Source organism: Zootoca vivipara, chromosome 4 (genome assembly GCF_965207765.1).
Source record: "Zootoca vivipara chromosome 4, rZooViv2.hap1.1, whole genome shotgun sequence".
NCBI classification, from domain to species: domain Eukaryota; kingdom Metazoa; phylum Chordata; class Lepidosauria; order Squamata; family Lacertidae; genus Zootoca; species Zootoca vivipara.
In genome coordinates this window covers 49995977-50010089 of record NC_142587.1, presented here as the reverse complement: position 1 = coordinate 50010089, position 14113 = coordinate 49995977, and the positions used below count along the sequence as shown (strand labels likewise).

Sequence of the window (14113 nt, the reverse complement as noted above, 5' to 3'; positions counted from 1 at the left end):
AAGACAATCCTGAAGCCATTCTGACTCTCCCAAAACTGAGGGGTCTTTTCCAGAGAGTCTTCTCATGAGGTGGCCACAATATTGGAGCCTCAGCTTCAGGATCTGTCCTTCCAGTGAGCACTCAGGGCTGATTTCCTTAAGATTTGATAGGTTTGATCTTCTTGCAGTCCATGAGACTCTCAAGAGTCTCCTCCAGCACCATAATTCAAAAGCATCAATTCTTCAGCTTTCAGCCTTCTTTATGGTCCAGCTCTCACTTCCATACATCACTACTGGGAAAGTTTATTACATTACATTCACAAGAAATGATAAAGCTGGTTATGGAATTAGTATTGCCCATCGTGACACACAAACGAGTGGGGACCATTAAAGCCTACTGTATATCTAACACCATAGAGGATTATTTAGTTAAGATGTCAGAAATTGCTGCCTAAAAGAGTATCTTAAATAGCTACTCCCTGCCCAGTGGTAAGAAGTGAAATCAGAGAGGGAAAGCCTTCTAAGCAGGAAGCTTCCTATTTCACAAAGTATTTTATTTTCACCCTTCCCCGTTCAAATCATGGAATACATAAACATTGTTAAACCATAAATTAAACAGAATCAACAGAAACCTCAACAACACTACAACTACAATGAGAAGGATATTCAGTTCTCATCCACCACCCAGGCTGGCGCAAAAAGATGCCTGTATACCTGATACCAAAATATAAACAATGAGAAGGCATTGCACAACTTGTTCCAAACCAACAATTTATCACAATATGTACATAAAATAATCCAAGCTAAAAATATATTATCAGTGATTAAGGTGTGAAGATGAGAATGGTAATTAACCTAAATACACCTCGTGGTGCTGGACCAATTAAGATAATTAACTGAGGTAGCTTACAAAGGTTCCACACTCAGTGCAGCTGGCAAGTCATTTGAAATATTTCCTTGCCATCCAGGAACGCTTTGGGGCGGTATTTTAACTTACTAATTTTGATTTCAACTAATCAAAAAACAGAGACAGGACACTTAATTATTATCATTAAATCTATGATTTGAAGTTGGGTTCATATCCTGGCTTGTTCTGAAACTGCTTACAATAGTTTCCTAGAAAACTCGATAATACTTCCTGTTTTGTTTGCAAATGAATGTGTAAAAAGGTTGCATGGATGGCCAAAAGACCTGTTAATATTCTACCGTAGTTTTGCATTGGCTTACAAAAGCCCTACACAGCTTGGCACCAGAATACCTAAAAGATCACCTCATCTTATATACCCAGCCGCACTAGAGGGCCTCATGCAGATACCTCATCAGGAGGTTGGTTCTGTAGTAATTGGGCATTTAGCATAGTGGCACCTACCCCTTGGGACACCCATTACATACCAGGCATATACTTTTCAGTTCCTATTGAAAATCTCCATCTTTCAACAAGTCACCTAAGTGATCTTCATCCCAGTTCGTATCTACCGTATATTGAATTTGATAACATTTTGATATTCGGACAGCTGGCAGGGTTTAAATTGAACAAAATGAAAACTAAGGTATTAAGTAAAAATTTAACTTTTGAGGAAAGCGAGAATTTACAAAAAAATACTGGTCTGACATTTGTGGAAAAGGTGAAATATCTGGGGGTAAATATGACAGCTAGAAACATACAATTGTTTAAAAACAATTATGAGAAATTGTGGAATGAAGTGAAGAGAGATTTAGAAATATGGTCAAAATTGAAATTGTCCTTGTTAGGACGTATCTCAGTGATAAAGATTAATGTATTGCTATTGTAGAGAAACAGTCATGCTTCCGAGATTGGCAAAAAGCATTATCAAGATTTATCTGGCAGGGGAATAAACCAAGAATTAAATGTAAGTTATTGACAGATGTTAAAGAAAGAGGAGGCTTCTCCCTGCCAGACTTGAAGTTATATTCAGATGCTGCGGCTTTTTGCTGGTTGAAGGAATGGATTACATTAGATAATACTGATGTTTTAGACCTAGAAGGGTTTGATAATGCATTTGGATGGCATGCATATCTTTGGTATAACAAGGTCAAGGTTCACTATGGCTTTAAGTGTCATATTATAAGAAAATTGTAGTTCAATGTTTGAATCAGGTACAAAGATCTTTTAGAAAGGAAAACACCCAGGTGGATATCACCTTTAGAGGTAAAAACCAAAAAAAGGTTGAATATGGAAGAAAAATGGTTAAAATATAAAGATCTATTAATACAAGTTGATGAACAGATAAAGCTAAAACCATATGACCAGATAAAGGATCAATTATGTGATTGGTTTCAGTACCATCAGATTAATGAATTGTATAGAATGGACAAGAAAGTTGGTTTTCAGCTTGATAAATCTAAATTGGAAACAGAATTGATAGAACCTAATGCTAAAAATTTGTAAAGGATGTACAAATTGTTGCTGGAATGGCATACAAAGGATGAACAAACAAAATCGGTTATGATCGATTGGGCAAAGGATATAGGTCATAATATTATGATAGAAGATTGGGAAAGGTTATGGAAATGTAATATGAATTTCACTGCCTGTAATGTATTGAAAGAGGATATATACAAGATGATGTATAGATGGTATCTCATGCCAGTGAAATTGGCAAATATTTATCATAAAAAGGACAATGTGTTGGAAATGTACAGAATCAGAAGGGACCTTTTTCCATATGTGGTGGACGGGCCCCCGAGTAAAGAGCTTCTGGGATAAGATTTATAATGAGTTGAAGAAGGTGTTTAAAAACACATTAGTTAAAAAACCAGAAGCTTTCTTACTTGGAATCATAGGGAAGGAGTTGCCAAAAAAAAAAAGATATAACCTTTTTTTTCTGTATGCCACAACAGCTGCTAGAATTGTATTAGCCAGCACTTGGAAAACAGAAGATTTACTGACGATTGATGAATGGCAGATGAAGCTGATGGAATATATGGAACTGTCTGAATTGACTGGGAGAATCCGCAATAAGGGAAAGAAGACGGTGGAAGAAGACTGGACAAAATTTAAGATTTATTTGGAAAAGAATTATAAGTTAAAAAATGGACAATAAAGGTTGTGGTAGTACAAAGACGCTACAGAAGCAATTGTTTAAAGAAATGAGGAGTAAGATGTGTGATTTTTAGAGTTAAGAGTTAATGTATAAATTTATAGATTTAAAATAACAATTGGGTTGATAATAGATATAAGGTTAGTATTAGAAAACGTGAAGAATGTTGAAAACGTGAGCGCTGAAATAGTTACTACAGTAGTAGAAACGTGGATGGGAGGAAGGAGGAAGTCACTGATACAATAATTATAATAGTAAATGATGTATGGAATTTCTGTTCTTTTTATGTTTTGTGATTTGTTTTTGTTGTATTTTTTCTATTTTTGTGTTTTTCTATTTCTATTTTGTATTTCTTTCTGAAAAATTAATAAAAAATAATTATTTTTAAAAAATGATAACATTTTGATAAATGAAATTGTTTTATATGTTTTATTGTGGATGTTCATATTGCCTTATTCTTTGTTGTGAAATTGCTTCAATAATTTAGGAAGAGATTCAGAAATTAAATAAAATAAGGCATGATCTAACACCATGAATAGGCCTGTACAGGCAGGACGACTAATAACAACTTGTGGGCTTGTAACTTATGAAAAATTGTTTTGCAAGGCAAGCCTAAATTAATATCTGTCCATCGACAGAGAAGGTTGTAGCCTATATGGAGAAACATTATTCAGTACTGCAGCTCTAGAACACATGATCAAGGCTTGGTCATGTATGAGGACTCTAATTTCAGAAAGTTTATGTGTAGTTTGTAGGTACTGCCATTCTAAAAGTTAAGCTGTATGTTATGTTTCTAGCATTGTTGTTGGTTATTTTGACATTTTCTGACATATAGTATGGTTCTAAAAGATAAAGAAGCTATTGCATTGTGCTGAAAAGAACATCAACAGCATCTCCTTAACCGCAACTCCCCTGTAGCTGCCGAGGTCCTCACAAATCCCACATTACTGTACTAGATTCCTGAAAATACCACTCATGCCCCTGTGGACAAAAGACAAATAGAATCAGTCACATAGTATCTGCCTCTAGTATCTATTTTCTACCCTAAGTTTATCAGTTGGTTGTTCTAGGGCAGGGGTTCCCAAACTAAGGCCCAGGGGCCGGATGTGGCCCAATCGCCTTCTAAATCCGGCCCGCGGATGGTCCGGAAATCAGCATGTTTTTACATGATTAAAATGCATCTCTGGGTTATTTGTGGGGTCTGCCTGGTGTTTTTACGAGTAGTATGTGTACATTAGTAGAATGTGTCCTTTTATTTAAAATGCATCTCTGGGTTATTTGTGGGGACTGCCTGGTGTTTTTACATGAGTAGAATGTAATGTCCAGCTCCCCACAAGGTCTGAGGGACAGTGAACCGGCCCCCTGCTGAAAAAGTTTGCTGACCCCTGTTCTAGGGAGTGGCATTCAGATAAATGTACTTCCTTACGTTTAATCAGGATAGGGATAAGATAGTAGCAGGTCTCTGAAACACACAATGAGGATTTGTGAATGTTGTACAATAACTTAAGTGTGATATGCAGGTTTTGAGGAGTGATTTTATTGTACTGAAACTGATTGGAATATTGTATACATCAATAAAGGTTTGCGAATTTCAAAGTGACAAGCAGATTGAGTATAGAAGAGCTCCAGAGGAAGAAAGCCTGTGGTACTGACTTTAGTAGTTTCACAGTATGCTGAGGAAATAGTCTTTGACCCTTATTGGCCATAATCAGGATCACTTCTGCCTTCCTTTTGAACTACCGGTATACAAAGTATACTCAGGGCAGACTAGAAATTGACAGGTAATCAAAGAACGGGTTGGGGGGAAGGAGAGCACTTGGAACCTTCCGGAAAGCCTTGCAGGAGGGGGAACCACACAAGTGGAGGCTATTTTCGCCTCCATTGTTGACAATCAACCCCACCCCCAAGTGCTCCATCTAGAGCAGGCATCCCCAAACTGCGGCCCTCCAGATGTTTTGGCCTACAACTTCCATGATCCCTAGCTAACAGGACCAGTGGTTGGGGAAGATGGGAATTGGTAGTCCGAAACATCTGGAGGGCCAAAGTTTGGGGATGCCTGATCTAGAGCAAAAGTGTATTTCACCCGATAGATCTAACATGGTTGACTTTGTGCCATGTTAACATAGGCTTTCCCATGGTGTTCCCCATTTTTCCCAAGACGTGATTCTAGAAGACAAGATTCTAGAAGACTTGGCTTGCCAAGCTGCTGGAAACTTCTTTCTGCATGTGCTACTTCCTGAGGGACGCGGTCCCTGACTACTCATATTCTAATAACCTATTGTAGCAGAAGCCTCCAGATGTCTCACTGATTGCCAAAGTGAACTTGTATATTGCAATAGGTCTTGAAGGAAGTTGGTGTCACTCAAGTTGGAGTGTTGTTCTTCCTGTGCCTCAATTAAGTTTGTGTGGAAATATTTAACTGTTTGCAGCAATTTCTCATGAATTACCAGGGTGTGAGGCTGCTCTATACCAGTGTTTCTCAACCACTGTTCCGCGGCGCCTGGTGTGCCGTGGGAGAATTACTTTATATATAGTCAATATAGGCAGAGTTGATTTTTTTAACATTTTCTAATGGTGGTGTGCCTCGTGATTTTTTTCATGAAACAAGTGTGCCTTTGCCCAAAAAAGGTTGAGAAACACTGCTCTATACTATATACGGTACCTTGCCAAAATGAATACTAGACCAGACCCACATTTAAAATGGAGACATTTTGGCAAGTCTTGTTCTTCAGACAATGTGTCACTATCTATGCACTATGTGTTGGATCTCTTTACATTCCCCCTCCTCCTGTCCAACTGGCAAGACTATCACTATGGTGGACAGAAGACTCAACAGTGCTTCTGTCAGGATATTAAAAGCTTGTATTCATCTGTTCTCCTTACCTAAAAGTTTGACAGGGCAAACATTTTCCTTCACATATTATTTCAATAGCAGATATGCTTTCTGACCCAGGATAGGTTAACTTTTGCCACTGATCCTGTCTGACTGAAAAAGTTTTCAGTAATGTAGTTTATTGTGTTCCAAAGTTTGTGCTATTGTTTGGATTCTGAAAACTTCTCATAATAGCAAAACTGTACAGTGCTTACTAAAGCTCTGAGACTCTAGCTTCATCAGGCTTACCACTCCATTAAATGTCACCTGTCAGGCAGCAGCCATTTCATCAGACAGAAGAGATTAGGAAACCAAGGAAACCCATCAGCTCAGTGGATGGACCCATTTTCATTTTTGCTGTTGATATAAGAACTAGTGCCTTAGGTTGCAATCCTAACACCACTTATCTGGTAATAAGTCCCTTCAATAGGACTTGCTTTTAGAAATTGTTAAGATTGTGATGTTTGCTTTTTTCTCTCTCCTCCCACCCAATCCCTATTTCCGTTGTTTAGAATTGTAAACCTGTCTGAGGATACAGACGGTCTTATTATTGATCTCTGTAGTTGTTTTGAGTCTTATTTGGACTATAAAGACAGGAAACATAAATAAAGGGGAATACAAGCAAGTTTCTACCATTGAGAAAGTTTTCAAGTTTGCTGTCATGTGAATTTCACTTCTTAGAAGAGCCTGCTGCTAACAAATTCTCAGCAATGCTGTGCTCATGAGTAACAAAGATAAGCAAAGGTTAAAGACCACCTTTACTTTTGTGTGCTTGATCAATGGAGTTTTTTCATCACTATCTTTCCAACTCTCTTCCCATGCAAAAAAAAGGCCAGAAACATTGCATATACAGTGGTTCCGGCAGTCTGTACTTAACCTGAAGTAAACTTTCCCATTGAAAGTAATGGAAAGTGGATTAATCCGTTCCAGACGGGTCCGCAGAGTACTTAAACTGAAAGTACTCAAACCGAAGCGTACTTAAACCGAGGTATGACTGTAATACCTAAGCTGCCATACAACAGATACTGGGGAAGGCTATAAAACCATAGACTACTGAAATTTCATTCACTAAAGTGAAAGCATGTGTTATAGGAATACAACTGCATGTTTGCTTGTTTTTTTAAAATCTACATCCCAATTAATTTTCAGTCAAGCTTAAGAGAAACACACACCCAATGTTTATGACCAATATTTTATTGGATCTTGTTTGATGAACCACAGACATTAACTATTTGTACTGATTCTTCTTCCAATAATTTGAATGTAAACCAGTCATCTGACAATTATGACTTCTTTGATAGACCATTAATTCAAAGTAGAAAAGTACCAGTGTCTCAAATACTGTCAGGTGAAAGTCATGTCTGCTTAACCAGAAATTTTATCTACTCAGTAATTGAACACCACACACACTACACACCCAGATTTCCAACCGTTCACAACACGTTACAAAGCTGTTGAAAAAATAAACTACCACTACCAAAAATAACTCTTGTCACAGATAAAACAAATTTGGGAGATCCAACACCAGGGAACAAGTTGGGTTTTCTGAGGAAGCAATCTACTGATGACAAATCGAGGGGGATACGTGTTAAGTGTAAAGACATTTTCCTACTTGTCACCATGTCAACGTTTTATCTGTGCTATGCTTCTTTTAACAATTACAAAAACCACCCCACAGTATACAGCAGGTGTGAGCAACTTGTTTGCCTCTGGGGACGAGACTGGCATACGCTGGGCATATGTTTTCCATTATATATTCAAATTTATTTGAAAAGGCTAAAAATTTAAGGAAACAAAGCTAAATTTAAAGTAACTGAAGTCCTGCATAAAAATAGCTTTAAAGGGCCACATGTAAATTGCAAGTTGCCCACCCTGGCCTCTGGAATGTTAAGGCTGCAATCCTATGCACACTTATTAAAGAATAAGTACCACTGAAACCAGTGGGATTTAGTTCTAAGTAAACATGTATAGGATAGCACTGTAAGTAATCAATATTTTGAAATTTCTCCTTAATCTAACATTCCATTAATTGCTGGTTATATAGAGACAACCAGTACATGATTTTTACCTTTTAAAAACAAAGCATTTACACTCAAAACTACGTTAAATGGGATATTGAGGGAGGGATCCCCTCATGCTTAAAAAATGTCTTTTCTAAAACCACTAAAAAACTTGCATTTACAAAATAGTTGATAAAAATATTCCTCTGAATTGTACAAGATGGTGGCAAACAAACCACTGATTAAGAGACTTTGTACAAGATGTTACTCAGATTTTGCTTCTTTTTCTCCTGCTGCATCAGATACTGGGGCCTGAAAAAGAAAAAAGTTTAACATAACAACGGTTTTATATATATATATATATATATATATATATATATATATATATATATATATATGTTTCAAAGTTCAAACCCAAGGACTATTAAAACATTGTTTTAAAAGCTATTTTGTATTCTAAACATGAAAGTTAGGGTCAACATAATTTTTTTATGCTATTACCAAGCCAAAACATTTTTATCAACCAGTTTGAGAGTGACTGGCCACAAAGGATTAATATATTCAACCCACAAGTAGAAAAACATTGCTTTTAATGGTCTATCTACAGTCAAATATTGAACACATAGCCCCACATTGATAAACCTCATATTCCATTACGGTATTTCAGTTTACAGCTGTAGTTTGAGTTATCATATTCTGCTTCTGTGGATTTTCAGGAATGTTCAGTACTGCTCTCCATACTAATTTCACTAAAACTCCATCAAGCTTTCTTATGATATAGTCATATCAGAGGTATTCTGCACTCATATCCTGCTAAAAGATTATTTTGTGATTAACAAATAACACATTTACTCATAAAATTACTGGACAATATGAATTCTCTGCAGAACTTTGTAGTTCATGATGAACTTTCCAAATACTCAAGCTTATACTTAAAAGTTTGGGTTAATGCTTGTCCTTAGGCTTCATTTCAATTGGCGCAGAGTAACTTTAATTTCAAGGACTTGAAATAGTTGTGTTTCATAACAATAATGTTTCTGACTAGCTTAGAAATAGAACATCTTAAGTATATACTTCCTTTTGAAATAATATACAAATTAAATGTAGAATAGAAACTTATCACTTGCCATATGTTTGGTGAACTGATCTACTTCGCCCAATCATCCAGGACGGCAAGAGCCTGGACTGGGAATATTAGTAGTGAAAAAATGCCAGATCCACTAGCGTGAATACTGAAAGATGCTAGTGGAGGATGAAAGAATTTACTAAAACGCATAGCAACCCCTTTGCATTGCTATTTGAAGCCAGAGTAAGAATGTCAGAAAATCCCTGCTGAATCAGGCTAGAGCAGCAGCCTGTTCACATGCTAGCAAACCAAATGCCTATGAGAAGCCTGCAAGTGGAACCAGAGTGCAATAGCACTTTCCCCACTTGCAATTTCCAGAAACAGGTATAGAGAGGCATGAAACCCAATGCCAACTCCTCTTCTTCCCACCTCATTAGCCTCCTTTATCAATGTAAATATTTTCTCTGGGAAAGTGGAAAGGGATATTAAATTTATTTAAGTGTCCTCATGCAACATCCATACAAGGCAATGCTGGGACATTCTCTCTGCCAGTAAGTCAGAACAGCCATTTTGAATTCAAACCAGAAAACTATAGAATACACAACAAAGCCATAAAATTTACCTCATCACTTTTTGCTTCTCCATTTTCTGCAGGCAAGTTATCCTTTACTTCCTCATTGTTAATCTCTTCAGCCTGTTTACCTTTTGGTCCCTTTTTCCCTTTTGCTGGGGCTTTCTTTTCCTCAGGCTTATCCTGCAATGAAATAAGACAATCAGCATTTAGTCTTTTAAAGTAACTCATTTGTCAGAATGTGAAGATTTGTGGTCTTAGCTTTTCTTCCAGGACAAAAAAAGGTGCCAGTACTATGTACCCTTGAGTAGTCCCAGAAACAACACTGGTGTTAATCAGATTAAAACGTATTTGGAAAGATCTAATGTGCCAGGAATGCTATGCTGGCTCATATATGCATCTAGCCCCAAAGGGTACTCTTTTAGTGCCATGTTGTCTTAGCACATTACCAGGACTTACTGCATATATTTCTATGCATGGTGCAAAGCATCATTCATTGGAAAAAATGAAGCTGTTAGCATGGTTTGAGCGAATCTGGCTGTTCTTAGTTATTCCAAAGTTTGCACTACAATCAGTCTATATCAGTTGTGGCCAAACTTGGCCCTCCAGCTGTTTTGGGACTACAATTCCCATCATCCCTGACCACTGGTCCTGTTAGCTAGGGATTATGTGAGTTGTAGTCCCAAAACAACTGGAGGGCCAAGTTTGGCCACCACTGGTCTATATGGAATACTAAAATAGGTCTTGCCCAACATTGGATGCCACCCTACATTTTTCTGTGTAAACTGATAATAGATATTTTGGTTACAGATTCTCCCCCCAAATTTTTTATTTTATTTTCTTAAACTTTATTTTCTTAAATTATTTATTTGTTCAAATAAATCAGCAACTGAGTTCATAATACAGTTAGTTTAGAACCAAATAGAATTAATCTGATGTTCTTGCCCTTTTCAGTGAATGGTTGCTTCAGGTGATGCATGGACTGGGTGGAGAGGAATGGTGGGAGGAAACAGCTGGGAAACCAACAAGGGAAGTAGTCTCAGAGCCTACAGTGAAAAGTGAGCACTTTGGTATATGAAACATTTTGAACATACGATATGCTAGCAATGTTTATAACAACCCTGTACAATATAATCCCCATGCTGCCAAGGTGAGGGAAAGACTGAGAATATTCTGTATTGGTTTGGCCAAGCCCAGCTACCGTGTTTCCCCCTTTTTAAGGCGTAGTCATAAAATAAGCCATAGCAGCATTTCTAAGCATTTGAGAAATATAAACCGTACCCCGAAAATAAGCCATAGTGATAGGCGCTGTGTGGAAGAGAGCACTGAGCTCCCCGAGTCAGCAGCAGCAACGCCGGCCGCAGCAGTGTTTGCTGAGTCCTTTCTTGCTTTTGGGACTTGGTTACTGTGCTGGCTTGGGATGGTGTGTGTGCAATTGCTGTTGCTGCTTCGTGTTTTTCAGCTGGATTCTCTGGGTTCTAAGCACTTTCCCCCGTTTGTTTGCGAAGCAGCACTCGGCTGCAGCCCCTGCCTCTCCCGGCGGCTGCATCGATCCCCAGGAGGCTGCATTTGATCGCTATCTCCTTTTCTATTTCTTTTGTCTTTGAGCACCCGGCCCCGCCCCCTCTCCCCTTCGTGGAATGAAGAACGGAGTTTTAGCAGCATTTCCTCATTATAAAAAAAAGGTCAGGAACTTTTACTTTAACCTCAAAAATGGGATATTTCCTCTCTCTAAAAACAACTCTGACCTGAACACCAATAAAACGGGGGTAGATCACTTCCAGTTTATAAATCCGCAAGTAGATCGCAGTCTCCTGGAAGTTGGGCTCTATACTTTGGCTGATTGCAAGCCTTTGCATCTTTAAAAAACAAAAACCATGCGCTTCTCAGTCTTAATTTTCCTTTAATTCATCCCCCTATACCCTCCTCCAACCATTGCCTCCTTCCATTTATCCATTCCTTACCCCCCTCCCTCTCTCCCCACTTCCCTCACTCCTGTGCGATCTCATTGCTTTTTCTGTTGTGTTGTCTATTTTATATTTAATATTATTACCCTTTATGATGTTATTTTTTCCCTTGCGATAATTATTTATTTTTTATCTTTAACTAACTTTCCTTTCCATATTTTTCCATATATAACTCAACACTTTCCCATTCCTTCTTAACTCTTTGGATAGAGTGCCCCCCCCATTATTATTGTTAATTTTACAATTCCTGGATTTTTTATGGAACCGAACAGCTTGGGTGCTTCAGAATGTGCCTTCTGTTGCTACAGGGCTATGGGGCTTCACTATTTGACCCCCCCCCCAGGTTGGGATTTTTAAAGTAGTTCTGTGGGTCCCAGGGCGCAGAATCACCCCCGATCCTTTCCTTTGTCTAAACAGACCTCTTCCCCCCCTGACTTTGGAAGGCTGTGCTTCAAGGGTGATACCAGGGGTTTTTTAAGACCTGCGCCTCTTAAGGATTGTTACGGTCCATAACTTCCATTGCTTTCTACAGGGTTGGGGGTTTAAAGCACTGCCACCCCCACCCCACCCTGCAGGTGCTCGGAACTGGCAGCGCCAACAACGCGCCCAGCAGCGCGCAGAAGAGAGCACTGAGCGTCCTGAGCCAGTGGGTCCCAGTTGTACCAGCACTTTTTTTAAAAAAAGACACCCCCTGAAAATAAGCCACTGTGTGTTTTTTTGAGGGGAAAAAGTTATAAGACGGTGTCTTAAAAAAGGGGAAACACGGTAGTGAGTTCACGACCAAGGCACAATTGATCAGAAAACTCTTTACCGTTATCCTACACTAGGTAGCTATCACTTAAATTTATGTTACTATAGTTTTGTCTAGCTTTGTAATTATGAAATTGTTTTGTAGTGTTTGTTTTAAATGCATCCATTTCTTTGTTGTAAGACACTTTTACCTTGAATCAGTTTGTGGGAAAACGGTGTACAAATACAACAAATAAAAATCCCTTTGCAGCCATGACTCGAATTTAGTACAGCTTAAATGTAGCACCTTTTCCTGCTATGCTACTTTTGGCAGACATCAAGTACGTAAGTTCAGGAGCTCCTAATCATTCCTGAATGGATTCAAACCCACAAAAGTAGCATGGCAGGAAAACACACCAAATTCAAGCCGCAGGTGCATATGGACAATTGGGAGCCCCAGCTTTATCTTTCCAGTACTGAACCCTGAATTGTATCAGGGGGACAGATGAGCATGAATTTTGCCATGCCAGCTTCCACCCTTGAGCTCACCATTAGTGCAATGTGGCACATAGGGTGACCACACTTCAATCGTGACAAGTCCCAAAGTAGTTTCCTGCTTCTACTGTCAAGATGTAGTAACATTGCTCCATTTTACAATGAAATAATATCTTCAGCCAGCTTCCAAAAAGGATTTCAGACACTTTGTCTCCCTCCCAAAAACCTCTCACCTTTGAAGCTGGCTTTTTTGGTTTGGTTTCAATTTTGGCAGTGACAGGTTTCTGAAAGAGAAACACCACACAATTATTATGTTTTGATTCTAATATTCACAATAAGCATAATGGGCAAATAAGAAGTCAATGCAATTCTATACTTACAGCAGACAGGCGTGCAGATCGCCGTTTTGGCTACAGCAAACCAAAGCAAAAGGAAACAGTATTAATGGTCTGCTTAATACTAACAATCCTCCTGGATCCTTTAAAATACCATACAAATGTTTCCTACTTACCTCTTCTTCAGCGGCGTTCACCTGCAATGGAACATAAAAAATGAGAAAGGAATGGGGGCGGTAGAGCGAAACATCGCATGCGCATTAACGCCTGCTCTACACCGTCCAGGCTCCCTGACGTCACCGCGCACACGCCCCCCCCTTCCCGCCGCTGTGTCGAGAATTCGAACCTGAGGCCGTATCCTTAACCAACGTCCGCGTAAAAGTTCTAGACGTTCGAGAACATGCGAGACGCTCGTTCCTCGGCTGCCCGAGCGGAACGGGGACGCGAGACATTACAGGCCGCAGTTCGGCAAACCTCGCGGCCATTTACAACCGTCACGCCCCCTCCCCCCTCTAGAATAGAAGCGCGAAAACTGGGCCCTCACGACGAAGTCGCCGCAGAAAAAAGAACCCCCCCCCCAGTATGAAAGAACAGCCCGCTCGCCTATATTTTTATATATAAATATATTACATTAACAAGGGGAAGGAGAAGGGTAAAGGAGCTCAGGGAGGGAGAAGGGAGTACGCGCTCTCGGCGCACATTAAAGTGTGCGCGCGCCCGTCGCCAACCTTTCTCTTCGGCATGGCGGAGTAAACGGCGATGCCGAACGACGGCGCTCGGCTTTCCCTTGTGCTTTTATTTGTTCCCTATCGTCGGGCGGCGGGAGCGGTGGCGGCGGCGACTGGCACTTCTTACTCCAGCCCCACTGGGAAGTCCGACTCTCACTCCTGCGCACAGACCAAGAGTGTGCCCGCCCGCCCGTCTGACCCCCCTTCTCCTCACGCGACCATCCCAGCAGCGCCAGCGGCACCGCAACAGGATCCAGCCGGATGGGAAGGGAGGGGGGAACGCGTACGCACGCACGAACGCGCGCGCTC

General features: G+C 39.7%; 1 protein-coding gene across 1 annotated transcript; it reads right to left on the bottom strand.

Annotated features, from left to right (window-relative positions):
• Window positions 1–7091: 7091 nt before the first annotated feature.
• HMGN1 (high mobility group nucleosome binding domain 1) lies at window positions 7092–14016 on the bottom strand. Its single transcript, XM_035114575.3, has 6 exons — window positions 13805–14016; window positions 13253–13273; window positions 13122–13151; window positions 12975–13025; window positions 9602–9733; window positions 7092–8225 (listed from the first exon to the last, which is right to left on the bottom strand). Exons 1-6 carry the CDS (start codon window positions 13817–13819, stop codon window positions 8178–8180), a joined length of 297 nt encoding a protein of 98 aa, XP_034970466.1. The 5' UTR covers window positions 13820–14016; the 3' UTR covers window positions 7092–8177.
• Between the last annotated feature and the right edge of the window lie 97 nt (window positions 14017–14113).

Excerpts from the sequence above, each read along its gene's own strand:
- HMGN1 (XM_035114575.3), bottom strand. Across the intron at positions 13,152-13,252 it reads TGAACGCCGCTGAAGAAGAG|CCAAAACGGCGATCTGCACG; the intron begins GTAAGTAGGAAA and ends GGTTTGCTGTAG. Across the intron at positions 9,734-12,974 it reads CAAAAAAGCCAGCTTCAAAG|GATAAGCCTGAGGAAAAGAA; the intron begins GTGAGAGGTTTT and ends ATTTCATTGCAG.